The following is a 24,374-nucleotide window of genomic DNA, read 5'->3' on the forward strand; positions in this document are numbered from 1 at the left end:
TATTTTGTGGCACTGGTAGCTTATTAAGGGGCACTTACCTCTTTTAAGAGAGCAATACTTTTTAGAATGTGTTTCAGTTTGTCTTTGGGAAACAAAAATATCTACCAAGAAATTTCAGCTCCTGAAGGATTTAGGAGTCAGTCTCTACCAACATACTTAAGTCCTAACTGCCATCACTCTGGATGCTTGATTACAACTTTCCAAAAAGCCAGTAAATGTTCTACTTTTATACTAGTAAATTGTATGATGATGATGATGATGATCGCTGACATTTACTAAGCACTTATTGTGTGGTAGGAATTGTGCTGAAGTATTTCTAGATATAATATAAATTAGTCATCCCCATCAACTTTATTATCCCTTTTTTTTAAATTATGAAAACCAAGTTCTAGTCTTACATTTCTTTTCTTTGAGTTTTTTCATCTCATTTTGTTCTGCTAGATAAGTAGAATAAATTAATTATTTGGGGTTTGCAAAATAAACTTTCATTTCTCCTTTTAAAAAGTGAAACATCTAATTTTGGATTCTGCCACTGACAGGGCAGTGGTCATGTGAGCCATACCCCAAAGTTTGTGTTTTCCCCTGATTCCAGTTAGGCTTTCAACAGTTTATGCCCATGAATGCATTCGGACTTTTTTTTTCAAAACTAAAGCTCATTAAGAAAGCCAGCCTCCTAGAACTAAGAAGTTTAGTTTTTCCCATAGGACTGAATGCACTTAAACTTTTGTAGCAATTATCTTTTTTTTATTTAAAGTCTTTATTGAATTTGTTACACTATTTTAATTAATTAATTAGTTAATTAATTTTTGGCTGCGTTGAGTCTTCATTGCTGCGCACAGGCTTTCTCTAGTTGTGGCAAGCGGGGGCCGCTCTTCGTTGCGGTGCTCAGGCTCTAGGCGCGCGGGCTTCAGTAGTTGTGGTACACAGGCTTAGTTGCTCTGCGGCATGTGGGATCTTCCTGGACCAGGGCTTGAACCCGTGTCCCCTGCATTGGCAGGCGTATTCTTAACCACTGCGTCACCAGGGAAGTCCCTATAGCAGTTATCTTAACAGTTTTATAATTAATGGCTATGTTTGTTTTCCCAGCAAACTGTAAGTAGGGGCCCTGGTTTAATCTTTTTTGGCATGTGGAAGATACTCAATAGCTGTTTGTTGAAAGAATGAAATAATATATAGTTATATAATGATTATATATTTAAGGCAAAGAGAAATTAAAAACTTAAGGTACAAATCAATGTCTTTACTCTCAAACTTTAACTTAAGTTTTTATCAACTAAATATGAATTCTTAGAGTGAAAGACCATCTAACTTTCAGACTGGTTTGAATTACACGCCAGAATTTTCTTATCAGCTGTCTGTAGTTGTTACTCTAATCTAACTTAAGACTTCTGACAGTTCCCAAGATAAGCAGAGTCAGAGTGTTCTATTGCCTTTCTAGCAATTGTCATCAGCTTTCTCAGTAATAAGAGCCTCTGCTTCCTCTCTTCCCCCACAGAGCAGAGCCAGCAGAGAAAGAAGAGCTATGTTGTTAAATAATGCCATTCAGAGTTCAAAAAAGCACAGCTCAGAAATCTTTAGGGACTCCCATTGCCAGTGAATTAAAAGTCTGTGTGTCTTTACCCAGTACTGAAGTTCTTTTATAATCTTACCCTGATCTACCATTCCAGCTTTATTTACCACACATGAACCCTCCATCTTAGATAAATTAGTCTGCTGTCTAGAATTTTCTCACCTCTGTGCTTTCTTTTTTATAAATTTTTTCACTGTGGTAAAATATACATAGCATAAAGTTGACCATTTTAGCCATTTTTAAGCATACAGATCAGTGGCATAGGTGTATTTACGTTGTTACACAGCTGTCACCACTGTTCATCTCCAGAGTTTTATCATCCGAAACTGAATGATTTAATTGGACTTGATATCAACTCAACTTCGATGGTATGCAAAATCCTACTTCTGTAAATTCTGTCCCTTCCACCTTATGTTGTTGATGTCATAAATTACATCTTTATATATCATATATCCACTAACATAGCTTTATAATTATTTTTTATGCATTTGTCTTTTAAATCTTACAGAAAATATAAAGGGGAGCTGTAAACCAAAATTACAATAGTACTAGTTTTTGGTTTTGTCCATGTATCTACCTTTACTGGAGGCCTTTATACCTTCGTATGGCTTCAAGTTACTGTCTAGTAGCCTCCTTTCATTTCAATCTGAAGGACTCCCTTTAGCATCTGTTATAGCACAAGTCTAATGATAATGAAATCCTCAGCTTTTGTTTATCTGGGAATATCTTAATTTTTCCCTCATTTTTGAAGGACAGTTTTTCCAGATAGAGTATTTTCAGTTGACAGTTTCTTTTTTATTTCAGCATTTTAAATATGTCATCCCACTGCCTTCCGGCCTTCAAGATTTCTGCTGAGAAATCCAATGATAACCTTATTTTTGATCCCATGTACATGAAAAGTCTTTCCTTTCTTATTGCTTTCAAAATTCTGTCTTTGTCTTTCAACATTTTGATTATAATTGTCTCAGTGTGAGTTTCTTTGGATTTTCCTGCTTGGCGTTCATTGAGCTTCTTGGGTTGTGGATGTGTGTATTTCATCAAATTTGGGAAGTTTTCTTCTTGGTTTACCTCTTAGTCTGCCATTGTACTGACATCCTTTTTGCTTTCTTGCATAAGCTCTCCCTTGCATTTGAAATGCCATTTTTCTACCCAACATTGATTCTTTGCTTCAAGGCTTAACTGAAGTCTCATCTTAACTGAGTCTTCAAGATTTTGTGTCACAAAGCATTCCCAGGCTGGAATAATTTCTTTTCAAATACCATATGATAAATATACCACTTACTGTCTGCACAGCTTATTTTTGCAATTCCATAATCCTGCCTTCACTGATACCAAGGAAGCCTTTTCAGACCCTCTCCAGAGCCAGGTACCCATCTTCTGTGTTCCCACAGCACCTTGTACTTACCTGTTGTAGCACCCAGTACCCTGCATTGCAGTTATCTTTTTATGTTCTCCTGCCCAACCCCTCACGTACACTTAATGGAAAGTGTCTGTCTCATTGTTTTTTGTATCACTAAAGTACAGCACAGTGACAGGTATGTAGTAGAATTCAGTATTTGTTTGTTAAATCAATATGTAGGTTTTAAAGTTGCATAAGGATATATTGGGTACCGTTGTGTATTCTCGTTTTTACTCCTCACAACAATCTTTGTGTATGATATGTAAAGTAGATATTACCTTCAATTTACTTTAAGGAATTAGCTCACACAGTTGTGGACCTGGCAAGTCTAAAATCTCTAGAACAGGATGATAAGCTGGAGACTCAGGTAAAAGTTCATGTTGTAGCTCAAGTCTGAAGACAGTTTGGAAATAGAATGGCCTCTTCCTTGGGGAAGCCTCAGTTTTTTTCTCTTAAGGCCTTAAACTATTGGGTAAGACCCACCACATATGGAGGGTATCTACTTTACTCAAAGTCTGCTGATTTAAATGTTAATTTTATCTAAAAAAATACCTCTATAGCAACATCCAGACTGGTGTTTGACCAAATATTTGGGTACCATGGTACCATGGCCTAGCCAAATTAGTACATAAAATTAACTATCACAGAGGGTGATAGCCAGGGCTTAAGCCCTTCCAAATTTCTTTGTCTCCTGCCTTTCACCTCTGCTTCTTTGTATGAAAATTTTATTATTCTTTAGACAGAGACAGCAAATGCCAACAACATCTTGACCTACATTTGCCCATCTTCATCATTTCACAGGAATGATTTTTCTTAAGAATGAATGAAATAATCCATGTAAAGTACTTATCACATAACACCTATCATATAGTAAATAGTTACTAAGTTCTAGTTTCAATAATTGTTATTGTTAGTAGTAGTTGTAGTAGATATGGTAGTGGTAATAGTGGTTTTCCATTAATTCCAAATTAAGGCATCCTAGATAAAGATTTTAACCACCTTGGCTTTGATCATGGGCCCAATCTTGAGGTAATTCCTGTGATTATGAGGTGGGAAGCTGTGACTGGTTAAGCTTTGGTCAGGAGCTAATCCCTGGCCAGTTACTACTCAGAGAGTTTGAGTCTGTAAAAAGATGGCATTTTCTACTTGAACTATATGGGTAGAAAGATAATAGGGAGAGAGGAGCAGTCTCCTAAAAGAAAGATTGCTGAGTACTAGGAGAAGGGAGGGTCAACCAGAACAAATAGCTGTTGCTACAGTGATTTAACAAAGATGACCTGTGATGAAACCAGTATTTGAATTCCAAACTGTATTTTACTCCAAGTCTTATGCTTTGAAAATCATATAATAAGTTTCTAAAAGTAGACAGCAATTATTTTGATTATTAAGACAAGATCAATGTTTTATAAACTGTTTTGTACCCCATAATTCCTTTTAACAAATTTAAAAATTACTCCATCAGTATTATTTAAAATTCTAAGTAGTGTTAATATTATGAGTAAAAGAAAACCATAACATAGGCTCAAAGCCTGCTTTTTTCTTAATTACTTGATATCTTGTACATTTCACCTTACAAATCTTAAGATGGTAGAGATATCAGCATCTGCAGAGTGAAAAATAATAATCAGAGTCAGAAAAACCATTTCATGGTAGAGCTAGATTAGAATTCTGGTCTCCAGTCTTGCGAGTGGCTTTTGCCTACTTCATAGTAAGTTTATGCAGTTATCAACTTTAGGCTTCTGAAAGCTTAGCTTGGGCTTTGCATTTCTTCCTGGTTCAGATTCTAGGTTCCATGGAATCATAGCAGTCAACTTTTGGAACACCAGGGAGCTCCTTCTCTGGCCTTTCTTTATAGCTTTGGTATTTGTGGATTCCTCAGGATGTGCTATTATCTTGGGAGTGAATAGGGCCAGAGAGATAGTCTAAAATGGAGGGTGTATAGGATCATTTCCCTTTTTTAGAAGTTACTAAGGTGAAGGCAATAGCTTTTCCTGATTTCCAAGATAAGCGGCAAAATGCTCACACACCTGTTTTGAAGTATATGTCTGTCTTATCCACATATACTGGTGGGCTCCTCAGGAAACTTAATCTAGATGTCTTTTTATTGTGGCACAGAATCTTGAAAAGAATTAAAATTTTAAATTACTAATGTTAAACAGAATTCTTGGATATTCTTGTATTGACTAATGTATCCATCACCTTTAGAAAAATATACTTGTTGTTTGAAAGAGAGGAGAATGTAAAGAACATGGTCAACCATGGTTAGTGTACCTAAATGTGTGTTTAGATATGTTTACTTGCCTGAAATGAGAAGGATAGCTATAGAGGTTAAGTGTCTGTGGAATACCACAGTATAACAATTTCGTATCTCTGAAATTATAATCTAAATTAATGAGAAAATTATTTGATTTTCAGTCTGGTTTATAGGACAGATTTTCATTAATAATGTTTTTTATCGAAAGTAATATAACTGGTCATTTTATTATTTTTAAAGTTTTCTGTTCAGTACTTATGTTATACTACTTGGTTTTGGTAAAAAAAAGGACTTATGAGACCAGAATTTTACTAGATAAAAGTGGATTGAAAGTTAAGTTCAGTTGATCTCAGACTAAGAGAAATTAATCCCTAAAGATTCCCATATTTTATTTAGTTGAGAATGGTCTTCAGGATGTTTGACATCACCACCACTCCGCACCCCTGCCACACCCAAAATTATGAAGAGAAGTTTGTACTTTCTAAGCTTCCTCCATTTTAGCCAAACATAGACTGTTTGCTGGTTAGAGCTGAGAGTCCTTTGTAATCTGTTTTCTTTTTTCACTAAGTGAGCTTCCTTCTTTTGCTCTCCCATTCTTGTGTCTTGGCTGTGTTAAGTCAGCTCACTGCCTTCTTGCAGCCCTGTTTTCCTGCATGCACACTTTATCTTCTGACCAGGCACAGTGACAGCAGTTAACAGGGGAGCAAGAAAGGATTGAATACAAACATGCACATTAGTGTGTGCAGTTTTGGTCTATGATACCATGTTGCGTCTTCTGTTTTTGTCATTATCTACTGTCAGAAAGGAGGAGCTGAGCTGATACTGACCTAGTGTGGAATGCCTGAGGATTTGGGATGAAGGGAGGAGGCTAGTGTTTCATGTGACTAATCTTTGACATGCTGCGGCAGGACTGAAAACACTCTTCTCACTTAAGGAGGAAAGAAAAAATTTCTAAGATTTCACTTGCAGAATTTGTGGAGTATATTTAGATGTTTCTTCCTGTGTTTTTCTAGTTTTCAATTTTATCTAATTTTATAAGGATTGGAAGTGGGGAATGAACTTTGCTTAATAAGTAGATTGAGGTATTATGGGAGTAACGGGCTGCAACAATGATTCACATGGTAAGAGAATGTTTAAAATCTCCACTGACATCTTGACCCACATTTTGACCCATCTGACAAACGGTTAGTGAGCTCCTTGGCCATCTCAAGTATTTAAAAGTAACAGTATACAAATAGCTTTATTACTGTGCTTTTTTTCCTCCCATATAAATCTTAAGAGCATTGCACCTGCATATCCAAAACAGTTGATTTTTGTCTACATTTAAAATCTCACCTCAAAAAAGGTGAGAAATATAAATGTAGCATGTAGTGTTCCCTTAAGTATCTCCTTTGGTGTAATTTTCTCACTTTACTTTATGCCTCAGCTTAATGGAGGCTGATCCTCTGTTTGGGTTATGTCTGGGATGAAACTGAAATATAGCCATGAAGCTCTAAGAAGAAACTCTGCAGTACTAATCTGGAGGACTTACTGAATGGCATCCTCCCTTCTTATTGCCGCCTTTTACCTTTCCCCCACCCCCAAAATGTATTGCTGCAGAAATCTATGGCTTTTTCCTCTCATTTTGTAGAAAAAGAAAGTGAAAGGAGTGGGGGTGGGGTGTGTAGATTTCAGTACAAACGGGCATTTAAATTTGTTATGTCAAAAAAAAATAGCTCTGTTTTGTAATTCTGAATCTAAGGTTGCTTAAGATTCACTTTAGGAATCCAGCTCTGATGGAAGCATGTAAGACTTTAGATAATGGTGTTTCAAACTAAAAGTGGATCCTAACATGTTTGACCTGAAGAGTAGAAAGAGATAAATGCTAATGTGATTCTTTTTTTACTTAGTGTACATTGTCTTATATATTTGATCAATTGGTATTTATGGGTGATCCTAAAATAGCTTTTGAGCAGATGTGGTATTTAATAGAGCAAATGGCCTGTGTTTTGACAATCTTTTTCTATTTTCTCTGTTGTTTCATTCTAAAATTGGTGCACACAAGTGAGATTTAAGAGGAAATTAACACTTCAGTAAATGTCCTTTTCCCTAATTTTGTTGACTGTTTCTATTAGCCATTTTCATTTTATTTGACAGTGATACTTAAGGGTTAAGCTTCAGAGCTGATGCAACTCCTCCTTTTTTTCACCAGCAATTTTCATTGGGCAGCATTTCCATAGCAACAGTGAGATCAGTGAAACCTGAGTGTTTCATTGATTATTTTTCTCCTCTTCCTTTTTTAATCTATTCTCTCTTCACCACATTTTAGTGAGAAAGCGATTTTTTTTTTACAAACAGAGCTTATATTGATTTCTATTCCATAAATAATTAAAAGAGGGTAGAAAAATCTGCCCTTCATTTAAAAATTGAATGTTTCACTATGTATTTAAAAAACGATTCAGGATTAGGAGGATGGATAACCATACCAGCTGTAGCTGATGTTCTCAAATATTCTTGCATTGTTTGCTGGTCTTCTAGGGAAAAGAATAATGTGGAACAGGACCTTAAGGAGAAAGAAGATACTATTAAACAGAGAACAAGTGAAGTTCAGGTATGTGAACTGTAAAATTCAGTATTCCATATCTGATTTAGGAGGATTCATTTTAAATGTATGGGGTCGTTTACTATGTGATGGTTGTGGTATTGATGAGTAGGTCAAGGGAATGCCTATTATTTATGTGATATAAATCTTTATCTTCTGCAAAATGATTATTTTTCTCCTAATTCTGGCCTGCAAAGATTACACTACAATGATCAAGCAGTATTTTTCAGTGTAAATTTCTAGCTTTAAAGGTATTTTAAGATGATATTTATTTGCATATTATATCCTTAAAGGTAAGTTTGAATGACTTATGATATAAATATTATTATGCCAATAAAACTGAATGAGTGAGATCATCATCATCATCATGAAAACGCAGATTGCTTTTCCATGGGTGTGAGATTTTGTTAACTAGGAGACCTAGTATTTTAAAGGACTGTCTCTCATAATACTGATAGGGTGGGAAATGATATGGAACAATTTACAGTAGTATTTTATAAGTTGCTTAGTAGCCAGGATATCTTAAACTTTGGCATAAAGAGATTTAATTCATTTTCACTAAGTGCTAAGTAGCTTCATTTTACAAATAGAAAAGACAATAAAACTTCAGTTTCTGATTGGGAAGTGACGCAAACGAGGTATTTCAAACATTAAAAATACAGAAAATTGGGCAGTGTTGCATTTAGAGCAGTAAGCAATGCATGTGATCATGTTATTGGAGCACCGTTTCTTAAATGCCACACCAGCACATACAGGAGGTTGGATATCAAAGCACTGGTAGCAGTTGCCAGTAAGAGCTCATGGATGGGCATTTCTTAACATGTTACTTGTATGTTGGATTTCCTTGTCCTGATAGTTTGAAGTGGGCAAAAGCTCTAAAATTGTTAGATCCATTATTTTGTTTTAATGTAGCACATTCACCAGAGATTGTCTGACAGGTGGACCATGCTAGGGTGGGGAGAATGATTTACTGAGGGGCTGAGGAAGAAGCCAGAGAGAGAGACGTCTTATTAGAAGTTGATTCCATTATTGTACTTATTTTTCTGGAATTTTCTTAAAGGTGATACAAAGTTAAGAGATGATCACTAATATATTTCTCTTTGTGGTAGTGAGATATGGAATGGTTACCTCAATTACATTATTTTTGTGCAATTTTTGAACTTCTTAAGAAATGCAAAAGAGTCATAGACTTTAAGCAGTTATTGCTGAAAATAGCTTAAGAATGGAATATAAAATCTCAAAAGTTTTCTCAATCTGAAGCGGTAGAAATAGTTACTGATATAATATTGGACAGCTTCTAAATTTAGCTAGATAATGTTTCAAAGTACAAAGGTTTTTGCAGTAGACAGTATTTTTTTATTTGTGTACATCTATCTATGGTTTTTCACTATTGCATCTTTTGAGGATGGGAATTTTAAATAGCCACTTTGGGAGAACACTAAAATTTACATTGTTCTTTTCAGGCTAAATCGGCTACCCTCGAATATTTGATTTCTTATATTTATAGAAGTTTTGTTATCAGTCAAAATTGCTTTGTTATATGCTTGTCCTTCTTTTACTTAGTGGTGATGGTAAGGTATATGTTAATTCTTAAGCTTTGCCAAATCCAAAATGTGTGCTCGGCAGAGGAAGTCTAAATTGTTGAATTTTTTTGCATAAGGTGCTGTAAATAAAAGATATCTTGGGGCGTGGTTAGTATAGGCCAAGTTCTAATGGTTGAGCGTGCAAGTTCATTGAAAAAAAAACACAGGATTAAAGCTTTGCATTAGTAGATTCATTACTTATTCCACCCCAATACAGGTGTTGTATTGTCCATGGTAATGAGATACTAGATTAAGAATAACATGATAATTGACAACTACAAGTAATTAAAACTTTTCATTTTAGTGATTATTTTCAATTTTCTGGAGCAAGACAACTTACCTGAAGATGGTAACAAGTATATTGTATTACCTATTGAGTTAACTCTGATTTAGCCATTGGTAATGAGGCACAGAGTAGGAATAACATGAATAATTAAGATCTGTAACTAACTTGAACTCCTAATGCTTATTTTCTAATTTCTCTGGCAAAAGGCAGTTTACTAGAGCTTATTAATAACTATCAGAATCAAAGAACTTCACTGCTTCTGACACCACTTTCTAATGTAGGTGCTAATGAATAATGCCAGAATGAAGACATCAAGGGAGAAGTAAGGGAATATTGACCATCAATAAATGTCTTTCTGCCTAATCCAAACTTGGCTTTTCTGAGTATTCTTGCTTTTCTCCATATTTATAAAGTCACAGATAGTGATTATATGAGCTCATATCTCAAGCACAGAAACCAAACTTTCAAAGCCTCTTTAGATGTGACCAAAGTGCCAAAAGATTAGTTTTTTTTTAGCATTTATATAGTCTTCCTAATTCAGTTAAATTAGAAAATCTGCTACATAATTAATTTCTACATGTTTGTTTCCTGTATGTATTCCCATGAATTACCATCTTGAAAACTTACAGTTCAAGACTTTTTTCTTAAAGAGCAAACCAGCAATTAACTTCCTATTTTATGTTGTGAGATGATCACTTAACTCATATGATGTACACTGCTAGTTTGTCAAGTTCCATGGAGAAATTAGGCCCAAAATGATCCAAGGAGGGGAAACTGTAAAAGGATATTCTATCTCAGATGTTTATGGTTTGAGCTTTTTGTTGTTATAGGGAGAAGGTAGACCCACATTCTTTCCTACGTTAAACTGCATATGTACAGTTTTATTAAAAATTTTCTTCAGGTAGTCAACACATTTAGGAATTCACCCTCTCATATGTATGCTTTTCAGTTTTGCATAGAAGTTTATAGGAAACGACTTGGTATCAGACAAACTTAATTCAGTTCCTGGTTCTGGCTCTTCCAAGGTTTGAGATCCTAAGGAAGGAATTCAACCACTCTACATATTAGTTTTCTCTTCTGTAACATGAGATAATAAAAATACCAAACAGTTTGCTGTTAGAATAAAATGATATAATGCAGGTAAAGTGCCTCAGAGTGATTGGCACAAGGTAAGCGTTCAGTATATGTTCTAATTAATAGTAGTATTCTATATCTTACTGTCATCTCCGTTACTCTCCATCATCATGCTCTTTCTTCTCTGACTTCTATCTTCACATGGCTATATAGGACTAACCAATTTGAAAATACCTTTTTGTTGTTGTTGCTGTCACTTTAGCTACCAGCCTGTTTTTCTCTATTGTTGTTTCTTTGTGTGGCCCTTTTCCCCCTTCCTAGCTTTTCAGTAACCCTACTTAGTTTCCTGTTCACCCATACCATTGTGCTTAATTTATCTCCCCAGAACCAAGAATAATCTTAAGGCCAAATCCATTGGTCCTTCCTACATTGGTTACTGATTTCTTGGGTTGCATTCTCCTAGATATTCATAGCCCCACCTCTTTGACCCTTTGCTTCTGTTGCCTTTGCCAGGGACAGACGGACACACTCCGACCCCCTCTTTCCTCCCTTTTCCATACCCTCTGTCATCCGTATACTGATAACTCACAAATATTTGTCAAGCCCTCAGTTCTCTTGAGTGCCAGTCTGACATCTCCAGTTAGGCATTTTGAGGTTTATCATTTCAAAGCCAGTATATCTAAAATGAGTCTCATCTTGTTGAAAAAAATTGGCTTCAAGTTTTGAACTTTTCTGTTTCTGTCAGTGTTTTTCTTTCTCACTACTGCCACCCCTATCACCTAACATCTGAAATTTTGACGTCAGTTGTAAGTGCTTACTCCATCCTCCTCCTGACTTTCTTCCTAAACCAATTTTAGTTATGACTCTCAGATGTGAAAATCTTTACTGCTGCCCACTGCCACTGTTAATAATGGGAGGATGTCATCCTCATGGATATATTGGAATTGGAAAAAAAATTATAGGCCATCCTCTTGTACTACTTATTTTTTGATTGCCTGCCTCTGAACTGTGCGCCATACACATGCTCTTTTTTATTCCCACCCTTATACCTTTTGTTGTTGCAATCTAGAATGTTCCTTACCCCCTTGCTTATGTGAATTCTACCCATGCCTTAAAGTCCAGCTCAAACTGACCACTTTTCTAAACTTTCTCTTCTCTGTCCCTTCAGTCTATACCTGTCTTTCCTGTGTTGGAACTCCCAGAGAAGTGTGTGTACACTTATATGGCATGTTCAGTACGTTACCTTATTGTACTATTTTAATGTGTATGTATATAGATTCCAATATCTTATAGCTTATATTGTGAGCTCCTTAAGCTTAGAAATTGTACCTTGGATCTTATTTTTCACTGTGTATGGTAATTATTCTTAGATGGAGGTAAATTTAAGGAAGATATTGACAGTAGAAATGAATAAACTTCCATTTTGTGCATGAAATTAAAAATAGGGCAACACACACTCAGAAACCACAGGCAGAATGGATCAGGAGCACAGCTGGTATCATGAAGAGTCAGACATTTCCATATTGTTCATACTACCTTTATGAGAGAGAAGCTCCCAGTTATTTAAACTTTATCAGTAAAGATTTAGTAGTTCCTAGTAATTGCCCATATTTTTTTTCCCTAGATGAAGAAGGATGACTTATTTTGGGTAGAAATAAAATTAGATACATGAGCTCAACATTCTTTTCCTGGCGATAATGTTCTTAGAACATGCTGAGAAGCATATGATTGAGAAATAAAGGCAGGCTGTTAGTAGGGTTTTCTAACATCTACCCTAGTTTAATAGACTCCCTTTCTGGTCTTTGACTTAAACATCTTGCTCTATAGTTGATACTTTTTTATATGAAGACTATTCCTAGGGGCTTCCCTGGTGGTGCAGTGGTTAAGAATCCTCCTGCCAATGCAGGGGACACGGGTTCGAGCCCTGGTCCGGGAAGATCCCACATGCCGCAGAACAACTAAGCCCGTGCACCACAACTACTGAGTCTGCACTCTAGAGCCCGTGAGCCACAACTACTGAGCCCACGTGCCACAACTGCTGAAGCCCACGTGCCTAGAGCCCATGCTCCACAACACGAGAAGCCAGCCCAATGAGAACACACCACAACAAATAGTAGCCCCTGCTCGCCCCAACTAGAGAAAGCCCACGCACAGCAACGAAGACCCAACACGGCCAAAAATAAATAAATTTTTAAAAAAGGAGAGAATATTCCTATAACTTCCATTTTGAGAATTAGGCCAACGTAACGAATGTACCTGATTATTTATAGTTTTGGATTAGTCTGTAGGATTTTTTTTTAATCACTTAAATAGCATTTTCTGTAAGATTACCAAAATATTTCAAGTTACCTTTGTTCTTTTTAATAGTTCTTCAAGTATGGATATACTAGTGTACAAGTATAGATATACTGTATATATGGTTTGGGTTTTTTTTAAAGTTTTATTCATAAACTGGTGTCCTGTTGTTTATTTTTTACTCTGTATTTATATGAAACAGATACAAATGTATTCATATTTCATAGATTTACCTCTTTAGTTGTACAACTGACTTGGGTTGCTAAAATTAATTATTTTATTCTTAAATACAGCTGAGAATTTTTTAATCTTTTTTTTTTTTTTTTTTTTTTCCGGTATGCGGGCCTCTCACTGTTGTGGCCTCTCCCATTGCGGAGCACAGGCTCTGGACGCGCAGGCTCAGCGGCCATGGCTCACGGGCCTAGCCGCTCCGCGGCATGTGGGATCTTCCTGGACCGGGGCACGAACCCGTGTCCGCTGCATCGGCAGGTGGACTCTCAACCACTGCGCCACCAGGGAAGCCCTAGCTGAGAATTTTTATGTATTTGTTTAAATTTTATTTCCACTACCCCCCGTAGCACATCAGGGAATATGGAGGAATGGGGACAAATTTATCATTTTCTTTAACTTGTGTGATTTCTAGAAAATAGGACACTTCCCTTGAAATTTATTTTTATTTTTCTTATTTTTTTGAAATTTATTTTAAAATAAAGCCAAGATCCCAGTCAAGGATCCCTTCATTCCTGGATGAGGAACCTTGGATGTGGCTTGCTTTGGTATTTTTCTAAAACAGACCTTGGCAACGCATTACAGAAGTCTTGTTCACTTTATCCTTGCCATTTTCTAATTGCTGCTATCCTCTTTTCTTTTGTTGTTGATGACACAGGTGAGTAAGTAGAGCATGATCATGGAAAGTAGAACGTAACTAGGAAGGCATCTGCAAATGTCTTTAGTCACTCACTTGATGAGATGGCATTTGATAGTAACTGAGGTTATGCACTAATTCAGGAGAGGATTTTCCCAAAGGGCTACCTTAAGATAAAAAGAAAGTTATCCTAGTTTAGTGGAAGACACTGTTTGCAAGAGAACCTGCTGCTGCCCTAGTCAAGGGTGGGCAGGAGGTGGGGGCAGGGAGGGAGATGTACATCTGTTGACTTTACTTAGTCTCAGGATAAGCAAGTCTGTACCAAAATAAAATAGCCAAGTATATTTGGATATTGAAATTTTTGTGAAAATGCATTACAGTGGTAGTAGTCTTACCAAGTAATTTTCCAGTGAAGTTTGATTCTTATTCTTGTTCACGTGTATGTTTGCATCTGTTCATTTTGATTTTGTGCAGTTTACTAAGTTTGCTTACTGAAAAAGAAGACCTTTGTGTGTGTGGATTAATGTTAGAATTTTTTTTAGAGAAGATCTTTTTCATATTTAGATGAGACATGGAGAAACATTAATTATAATTAATTTTAATGTGGACATCTATCCAGCTTAAAATATATCACTAATGTGAGGTAGTTTCTCAGTAACCTTTCGCTTAAGGCCTGTGCTTTTGTGTTACTATGTGGATTTTTACTATAGCCAAGAAGTGAGGTTGGGAAATTTGAGTGAATGTGTTTGCTCTTTGGAAGAGAAAGGGCAAGAATGAGTAAATATTATATTGGCTTGTTTATTCCCTTTCCTCTTGCATAAACTTTTCTTCTAGGGGTGCGTTTAAAGTGACTCTCTAAAAATGCAAGTTCTGAAATCTGGTTCATTTTATTAAAGGAAACCAGCATCAATCCCACTATTGGTAGTTCGTACATAAAAATTCAGTTACATCGGAATATTTTTATATTGGTATGAAACCATGAGAGGTATGTGATACTTAAAACACTGCAAACTTGACATTTTATGATTATAAAGGTAATATGGGTCCCTAGTAATCATGTAAAATAAAGAAAAATATAAAAGGAAAGAAACCCTACAATTTCACGTTCCAGGGAGAGCCATTGTTAACATTTTGCTATATTTTCTATGAATGTATATAAATGGCTTTATATTTATTTGCCATTATACTGTATATGCCTTTGTGTTCAACTTTTAATTTTTATTATTTTTTTGGCTGTGTTGGGTCTTCGTTGCTGCGCGTGGGCTTTCTCTAGTTACAGCGAGTGGGAGCAACTCTTCGTTGCGGTGCACGGGCTTCTCCTGCAGTGGCTTCTCTTGTTGCGGAGCACGGGCTCTAGGTGCGTGGACTTCAGTAGTTGCCACGGGCCCTAGAGTGTGCGGGCTTCAGTAGTCGTGGCTCGCGGGCTCTAGAGCGCAGGCTCAGTAGTTGTGGCACACGGGCTTAGTTGCTCCACGGCATGTGGGATCTTCCTGGACCAGGGATTGAACCGATGTCCCCTGCCTTGGCAGACGGATTCTTAACCACTGTGCCACCAGGGAAGTCCCTGTATTCAACTTTTAAAAATTAGCATTATGTCCTAGACATTTTCTTACATTACGTGACCCTTTTAAGGCAAATTTTGTTTTTCTAATTGTACTTACAGTGTAAGTAGAGACATCATAATTACATCTATTTATAAAGACTGGGTATTATTAGTGATGTGAAGTCCAAGATTTTTCTTTGGGGTTTGGGAGAGGGTAGGAAATTAGACTAGAATATTCGAAGATGGGAATAAGTAACATATTTTTCCTATTCCTATTAAGCATTTCTTTAAAAATGCTTTTTGGATCAGTATATCATTATATATAAACCATATAATAATTTTATGAACAGAGTATTGACAGTGGGTTGTTTTCCCAAATATAAAATTACTTCAGATCTGCAGGTGGCATGCTTTCAAAATATTTTGTAATTAAATTATGAGAATTTTTCAAACCACTGTAGTTTTTCAAGCTACTGCGTTAAAGTGAAGCTGTTACTATGCCTTTCTGAAGAGTAAGAATAGAATATAATATAAATGTAAAAAAAGAAATTCATAAGTTTAAAAGCATGAGAAAGATATATGCCACAGTGACATGCTAAATCAGTAAAGATTATTTCCATATAATGGAAAATTTATTATTTAAAAAATTGTTTTTAATTTTTGGCTGTGCCACGTGGGATGTGGGATCTTAATTCCCCGACTAGGAGTTGAACCCGGGTCCCCTGCATTGGAAGTATGGAGTCTTAACCACTGGACTGCCAGGAAAGTCCCTGGAAATTTTTTTTTTTTTTTTTTTTCTGTACGCGGGCCTCTCACTGTTGTGGCCTCTCCCGTTGCGGAGCACAGGCTTCGGACGTGCATGCTCAGCGGCCATGGCTCACGGGCCCAGCCGCTCCGCGGCATGTGGGATCTTCCTGGACCGGGGCACGAACCCGTGTCTCCTGCATCAGCAGGCAGACTCTCAACCACTGCACCACCAGGGAAGCCCCCCTGGAAATTTTAAATGTCAAATCAGTCTTGGTCTATTGACTGTACAAATATTGAATCAGTATAGAAATTTAGATGTTATTTTAATTTAACAAAGTGCATTTATTATAGGTCAGTTAGAGGCTAGTTTTAATATTTTGCTATAGTTTAAATGCAGAGTGAAGCTTTCCCATAGTATGTTGAAAGAACATAAAGCCCTTTCTGTCAGCCTCAGGCACGTTTCCCACTAGTTTCTCCCAGATACTAGAATCCTTGTGATAGTTACGAATCATTGCCTAATTAATCATCTGGAATGTGCGAGGTATTGCACTAGATTGTGGAACCTCTAAGAAAGATGAGGCATTGGCTCTGTCCTTCAGCAGGTTATTATTTAGAGGTAACTATAATGCAGTGTAGTAAGTGTCATAATAGAGGTTAGGTACAAACTGCTGTAAGAGCACAGGTAAAGGAACTTCAAGGTGGGTCAGAGGATATTAAATTTGGCTGGGCCTTGAAGAATGAAAAGTGAGCTTCCAGATAGCAATGGTGTGGAAGGGCATTCAAGGCAGAGCAGATGGTGTAGGAAAGGCACACGGACATTGCAGTATATTGTCTTTTGGAGAAAGAGGGTCTATTGAGGATGGGGCACAGGTGACCATGAAGAAAAGAGGGTAGTAAAAGAGGAAGGATAATGTTGGGCCCAGAATTGAAGGTTCTAAGGTATCTTGTAGCCTGTTTTACTTTATCCTATAGATAAGAGGGAACCATCGTATATTTTTGAAATAGCAGAGTGATTAAAGAAATCTCCTTTGCAATGAGTTATTTTTTTAAGAAAGTTAGACATTTGGAATAGGAAGAAACAAAGGCAAAATAAATTATGAATCAGGAGAGGGACAATGAAAACTAGCATGTGTCTATTGAGAGCCAATGTGAGCTGCATATGTAAAGGTGTATCTCCATTTTGAGTGTGGATTGGTTAACAGTGTAAGCAAGGTTAAAAACTTAGGCATTAAAAAAATATTTAGGCATGCTGCTAAATTAATAATAAAGTACTAGCAGAGCTCACCATTATGAATCTGTAATCACCTAGACGCATGGAATGTTAGCCCAAGAGGAGTCTTTCATTGATCATCCATTGTGTTGGCTCTTTTAAGGGAATTTTTAAAGGAAAGCAGCATGGTAGCAGTTGTACTTTTAAATTGATCAGTTGGTTGAGAAAATATAAGTTAAAAAGCAGTTATTAAAAACATGGTTCAGTGTCTTATTTAATCACAGGAGCATCTGCATATATTTGAAAAATAGTGGCACATGTGTGAAACATTTAGTCTACACACAGTGTGTAGCATAGCATATAGCAGAGCTCAGACTCTGGAAGGAGAAATGAGAACGTACTGTATTGCACAGGGAACTCTACTCAATGCTCTGTGGTGACCTAAATGAGAAGGAAATCCAAAAAAAGAGGGGATATGTGTATATGTGTAGCTGATTTACTTTGCTGTACAGTATAAACTAACACAATATTGTAAAGCAACTATACTCCAATAAAAATTTTTTTAAAAACCTAGTTTGAATTTATCACTTGCTAAATTGTATCTTTGAACAAGTTACTTGCTCATCTGTACCTCAGTTTTCTCATGTGTAAAATGTGACTAATAGTATCTACCTCATAGATTTGTCATATGGGGTGTAAATGAGTGTAACAGTACCTAGCACAATGTAAGGGCCATTGAAAATGTTTGCTATCATGTTGATGATGCTATCTTGTATAAGTCATGCAATAATTCAGAGACCTTCTGATAAGTTTTTCTTCTATTTTCTTAGATTCTTATTCTGATGAATGATCATTGGGGTCTTTGAATAGTATGTTATTTAAAGGATATTGTTACTTTTAGAAACTTGTGTTCACAATTTTACTTCACTCTCTTCGAGATCTCTGCCCACCTCGTGCAGACACATGCCTTAGGAGTTATCAATCCATTCTTCTTTCTCACCCGTGGTTCCTGGAGACAATCAAGTCCTAATTCCCTATGGAATCCTTTGTATATAATGAATTAACCTCTCTCCTGTGCATCTGCAGTGGTACTAGTAATTTACCATTCTTCAGAGAATTGGGAAAATGGTCATTCAAATGATCTTCTCTGGTTCAAATGAGGAACCCCAGTTGTCAGAGGATATGTAAATTTGGCCATCTTGGCTGCTGTGTTTCATGGTGGTAATGATAATGGCAAGGTTGCATTCATCTGTCTCTCAACTCTCCCTTGTACAGAGATTTCCCACTGTATTTTTTTTAAATCTGTATTCTTTTTTTTTTAATAAATTTATTTATTTATTTAGTATTTTTGGCTGTGTTGGGTCTTTGTTGCTGCACGCGGGCTTTCTCTAATTGTGGTGAGCGGGGGCTACTCTTTGTTGCAGTGCGCTGGCTTCTCTTGTTGCTGAGCACGGGCTCTAGGTGCACGGGCTTCAGTAGTTGTGGTGCATGGGCTCTAGAGTGCAGGCTCGGTAGTTGTGGTGCACGGGTTTAGTTGCTCTACAGCATGTGGGATCTTCCTGGACCAGGGCTCGAACCTGTGTCCCCTGCATTGGCAGGCGGATTCTTAACCACTGTGCCACCAGGGAAGCCCCTAATCTCTGTATCCTTTATCATTAAGCATAAGATCTAGCACATAGATGAATAAATAAACATGTCATTTTCAAAATGGTTTATCTTTTTTTGTTTTAAGAAGTTTTCTTACACTGAGATCTGTATTTTCTTCTGCACATTTTAAAGTTTTGTCTTTCACATTAGGTCTGTAGTATACCTGGAATTAATTTTTCTGTTTGGTATGATTTAGAGACTTATAATTTTTTTCTTCTTGCCATACGGGTATGCCCAGCATCATTTACTGAATAGTTAGTTCTCTTTTCCTCCGGTCAATTTTAATGTCATGCCTTCTCATCATTTTTTCTTTATATATCTAGATCTGTGTCTAAGTTCTGTTTTCTCTTCCTTTGATCTATTTGTCTATCCTTGCATCAAACCAAGCTGTCTTAGTTATCCTAGCTTTCCAGTAATTCATAATATCTTATAGGGTAAGTCCTTTTTACATTTTATAATGCTGTTTTTGGTTTTTTTCTTTGTTCTTCCAAATAATTTTTAGAATATGTTCTTCCAGAGCTTTTCAGGTTCCTTGGAAAATCTTGTTAGGATTTTCATTGGAGTGTATAGATTAATTAGGAGAGAATTAACATCTTTACTGTGTTACTCATCATTCACTAAATAGTAATGGAGTACCTCTTGTATACTGGGAACTGGGAATATAGCAGTGAACAAAATTCACAAATATCCCTGGACTCATGGAGCTTACATTCTAATAGAAGGAGATACGTTCTATTACTCATAGTAGCCAAAACTAGGATCAGTCTAAATGTCCATCAAAAGTATATCCATACAATGGAATACTACTCAGCAATAAAAAGGAACAAACTACGTATACATGCAGTAACATGGATGAATCTCAAAATATACTGGGTATAAGAATACAGTAGACTACAAAACAAAAAAGAAAGAATACAGTAGACTACACATTACCATAGACTACATATTATATGATTCTATTTATATGAAATGTCTATAAAAGGTAAAATTATAGCAACAGAAAGCAGGTCACTGGTTTGCCTGGGGCTTGAAATGGGAATGAGAATTGACTCCTAAATGGTATGAAGGAACTTTTTAGGTTGTGGAAGTGTTATAAAACTGAATTGTGGTGATCATTGCACAACTGTATATATTTACTAAAACTCAGTTGTATACTTACAATGGGCACCTTTTATGGTTGTATAAATTATATCTCATAAAGCTATTTAATTATTTTATGCCAACTCAGATGCAACTTGAAAACATGCTAAGTCGCAAAGAAGCCAGTCACAAAAAAACACGTTGTATGAGTCCATTCATATAAAATATCTAGAACAGACAAAGCTATAGAGATAAAAAGTAGATTGGTGGTTGCCTAGGGCTGGGGTGATTGGGAGAGAAATAGAGAGTGACTTGCTAACGGGTATGGGGTTTCTTTTTGCAGTGACAAAAATGTTCTAAAATTGTTGTGGTCATGGTTCCACAACTCTAAATATACTAAAAACCATTGACTTGTACACTTTAAATGGGTGAATTGTATGATATGTAAATTATCTCAATAAAAGCTCTTCTAGAAAATAAATAAAATTATATGCTGTATATGAAGGAGAATCAGTGGAGGGAGATGGTGGTGGGTGATGGTGAGGAAGGCCTCACTGAGAAGTTAACAGTTGAGCAAAGACTTCAAAGAGATGGGGGATTGAGGCATGTGGATACTTGGGGGAAGAACTTTCTAGGAAGAGGGGATAATCAGTGAAAGATCCCGAGAAGGGAGCATATCTGACATGTTTGAGAAGCAGCAGTAAGGCCAGTGTGGCTGAAATAGAGTGAGCAAGGGAGAGAGCAGTAGGAAATGAAGCTGGGAGATGGGATCACGTGGGGCCATTGTAAAGACTTGGGTTTTTACAGTAAGGGAGATGGGAAGTCAGTGCAGAGTTTTGCGTAGAGGAGTGACATCATCTGACGTGGGTTTTTATTTTATTTTTATTTATTTATTTTGGTGGTATGCGGGCCTCTCACTGTTGTGGCCTCTCCCATTGCGGAGCACAGGCTCTGGACGCGCAGGCTCAGCGGCCATGGCTCACGGGCCCAGCCGCTCCGCGGCACGTGGGATCTTCCTGGACCGGGAAACGAACCCGTGTCCCCTGCATCGGCAGGTGTACTCTCAACCACTGCGCCACCAGGGAAGCCCTGACGTGGATTTTTAACAGTGGCTGCTGTGCTGAAAATAAACTGAAAGGTAGCATGCATGGAGGAAGGGAAACCAATTAGAAGGCAGCAGTCTAGGAAAGAGAGAAAAGTGACTGGGACCAAGGTTGAAGAAAAACGTGGCCAGTTTTTTAAGTATATTTTGAAGGAAGGAGCAAAAAATTTGCTGACAGATTGGAGATGAGATGTGAGAGAAAGAGAAGAGTCAAAGAAGATGCTATATTTTTTGGCCAGAGAAACTGAGAGGGGGAAAATGGAGGATAAAGCAGATGGGGTGGGGGAAATGCCAGGAGTTCTGTTTTTGATATGTTAGAGAAGCCCATCAGACATCCAAGGATGGATTTGAGTAAGCGAATTGAATTTCTAAATCTGGAATCTAGGGAAGAAGTCCTCAAGTAAAGATTGTATTTAAAGCTATGAATCCTCCAATCCATCAACACAATGTACTTAATAAGATGAGACTTTACTTTCCCTTAAGATAGGCTTTTATAAATTGTTAACCTTCCCCTGCCTCCAAAGATAATAAATACGTTAATTTTCCTGTATTTCAGGATCTTCAAGATGAAGTTCAAAGGGAGAATACTAATCTGCAAAAACTGCAGGCCCAGAAACAGCAAGTACAGGAACTCCTTGATGGGCTGGATGAGCAGAAAGCTCAGCTGGAGGAGCAACTGCAGGAAGTCAGGAAGAAGTGTGCTGAGGAGGCCCAGCTGGTAAAGTCTGGCGGTTTACTGTATCTATACCTTAGTTGCTTTTGCTGGCTTAAGATGGAAACATCTCTGCTTCTTGTTGCTTTTATTGTTAGATGGCAGTCTAGTCAACATGAAGTTCAGGGAATTGAAGGAGATGGGGCATGTTTCATCCAGAAATTACAGGGGAAGTAGGACACTTCATATATTTTTTTTCCAAATTTTAGTTGGAGGTATGGTACCTATGCCTTCCACTCTCCTCTGTCAGTCCCCTGATTGCCCTTCTCTACAAAAAATACATAAAAAAACCACCAAAATAGTAAACTAAACAAATAAACCTAATGCATTATGGAATATTTTAATGACATTTCTTTTTTTAATCCCCCTTTCTTCTCATTCACCTCCATGTTATAGATCTCATCCCTGAAAGCTGAATTAACTAGTCAAGAATCACAGATCTCCACTTACGAAGAAGAGCTGGCCAAAGCTAGGGAAGAGCTGAGTCGCCTACAGCAAGAAACAGCAGAGTTGGAGGAGAGTGTGGAGTCAGGGAAGGCCCAGCTGGGCCCTCTTCAGCAGCACCTGCAAGATTCACAGCAGGAAATAAGTTCAGTAAGTCTTTGTGGCAGTGAAAAATACACTCAAATGGGCACTCACATACCCTTTTAGTAAATGATATTTTCTCGATCTGCTTCTTCTCCCTCTGCCTAGTTTATTTTTCATTTTCAGTCATTTTGTATGAATAGGCTTCTTGTCACCTGTCATAAGTTAAAACTGTCACGTATCTTGTACATCTTATGGTTATCACTGGAGTCTGGTTGAGTGTGCAGGATTTGTAGTTAGATGGTTTAGGTTTAAATGCTGGCTCTGCCACTTACTGCCTCAATCTTCTCAGTATCATATTCCTCATCTTTAAAATTGGAGGACTGGGGGGACTTGCCTGGTGGCGCAGTGGTTAAGAATCCACCTGCCAATGCAGGGAACACAGGTTCGAGCCCTGGTCTGGGAAGATCCACATGCTGTGGAGCAACTAAGCCCATGCGCCACAACTACTGAGCCTGCGAGCCACAACTACTGAGCCCACATGCCACAACTACTGAAGCTCACGTGCCTAGAGCCCCTGCTCCACAGCAAGAGAAGCCACTGCAGTGAGAAGCTCGTGCACCGCAACGAAGAGTAACCCCCACTCGCCGCAACTAGAGAAAGCCCGCGCTCAGCAATGAAGACCCAATGCAGCCAAAAATAAATTTATTTAAAAAAAAAAAATTGGAGAATTGGGAATTTTCTGGTGGTCGAGTGGTTAGGACTCTGCCCTTTCACTGCCAAGGGCCCAGGTTTAACCCCTGGTCGGGGAACTAAGATATCCTGTAAGCTGTGTGGCATGGCCAAATTTTAAAAAGTAAATAAAATTGGAGAATTAACAGTACTCCTCTACCTCCTAGAGCTGCTTGTAAAGTTTCAGTGAGGCAAAACCAGTGAGACGTTTGAGCACAGTGGTAAATAAGTGCTCAGTATGTGTTGCTTATTTTTATAAATAATAACCCAGTGCCTTCCCTTTTGGGATTCTTATCTTAAAATCAGTTTTGCTCATTTAGAGACCTGTATTTTTTGTAATTAGGAAATTGTTCTTTATATAGATAAATATGCAGTGTTATGGTAGATCAAGAATATAGATCCTTCGCTATGCTATTTCTTGACTTCCCTAAATGGAGAATAATATTTTATAGAATGATGGTAAGATGATTAGATGTACATAGAGATAATGTAGCCCATTCCTTTCATTTTGAATTTGAACAAATTGAAGCCAAGGAAGGTTAAGTAACTTGCCTATGGTTACATAGCCTTCAAAAGAGCCACAGCCTAAGATTCAGATCTTCTAAAACCTGGTCACTTAATTATTATACATAATGAAGTCCTTCCCCTTGATATGCTTCCCTCCCCCCTCTTGCCTGGCAGGTGAATACCTGCTCACTCATCTTGCAAGACATAGCTTAACCTCTTATTGCTTTGTGGGATTTTCTGAACCCTGCCTTTATTGGACATTGTACTTCTGTTATAGCAATCATAACATTTCCACCTGCACATTTGTTTATGTGTCTGTCTCCCTCAGTAGATGGAGCTTTTAGGTCTAGAAACATACATTTTTATCCTAACATTTAGCACAGTTCTTGTCCCAGTGTAGGTACTCAATAAACAGGTAGGAAACCCAAAAGAAAGTCATCCTAGTGGGAATGATACCAGATAAATGGACAGTCTTTAAAATAGTTTTCTTTGAGTTTAAAAAAAAACTGTTGTTTAAAGTATAATTTATAGACCATAAAATTAACCAGTTTTTTCAGTGCTCTTTCTACTCTGCCACCAAACACCACAACAGTCTCTGTCATTGGAAATCGAAATGAACACGGTGCACTGGGCGGTGTTTCCTTTTCTTTTTTCCTTCAGTA

General features: G+C 37.3%; 1 protein-coding gene across 2 annotated transcripts in view; it reads left to right on the forward strand.

Annotated features, from left to right (window-relative positions):
- Positions 1-24,374, forward strand: part of EPS15 (epidermal growth factor receptor pathway substrate 15) — a 164,636-nt gene that overhangs the window by 88,521 nt on the left and 51,741 nt on the right. For both annotated transcript variants that reach the window (XM_082666035.1, XM_082666034.1), the window contains exons 13-15: positions 7,741-7,813; positions 21,793-21,954; positions 22,345-22,542. In XM_082666035.1, the coding sequence (XP_082522161.1) occupies positions 7,741-7,813; positions 21,793-21,954; positions 22,345-22,542 (433 nt within the window). The remainder of the gene's footprint in view (positions 1-7,740; positions 7,814-21,792; positions 21,955-22,344; positions 22,543-24,374) is intronic.

This window comes from Grampus griseus, assembly GCF_964374135.1.
Source record: "Grampus griseus genome assembly, chromosome: 1".
In the NCBI taxonomy this organism is placed as follows: Eukaryota; Metazoa; Chordata; class Mammalia; order Artiodactyla; family Delphinidae; genus Grampus; species Grampus griseus.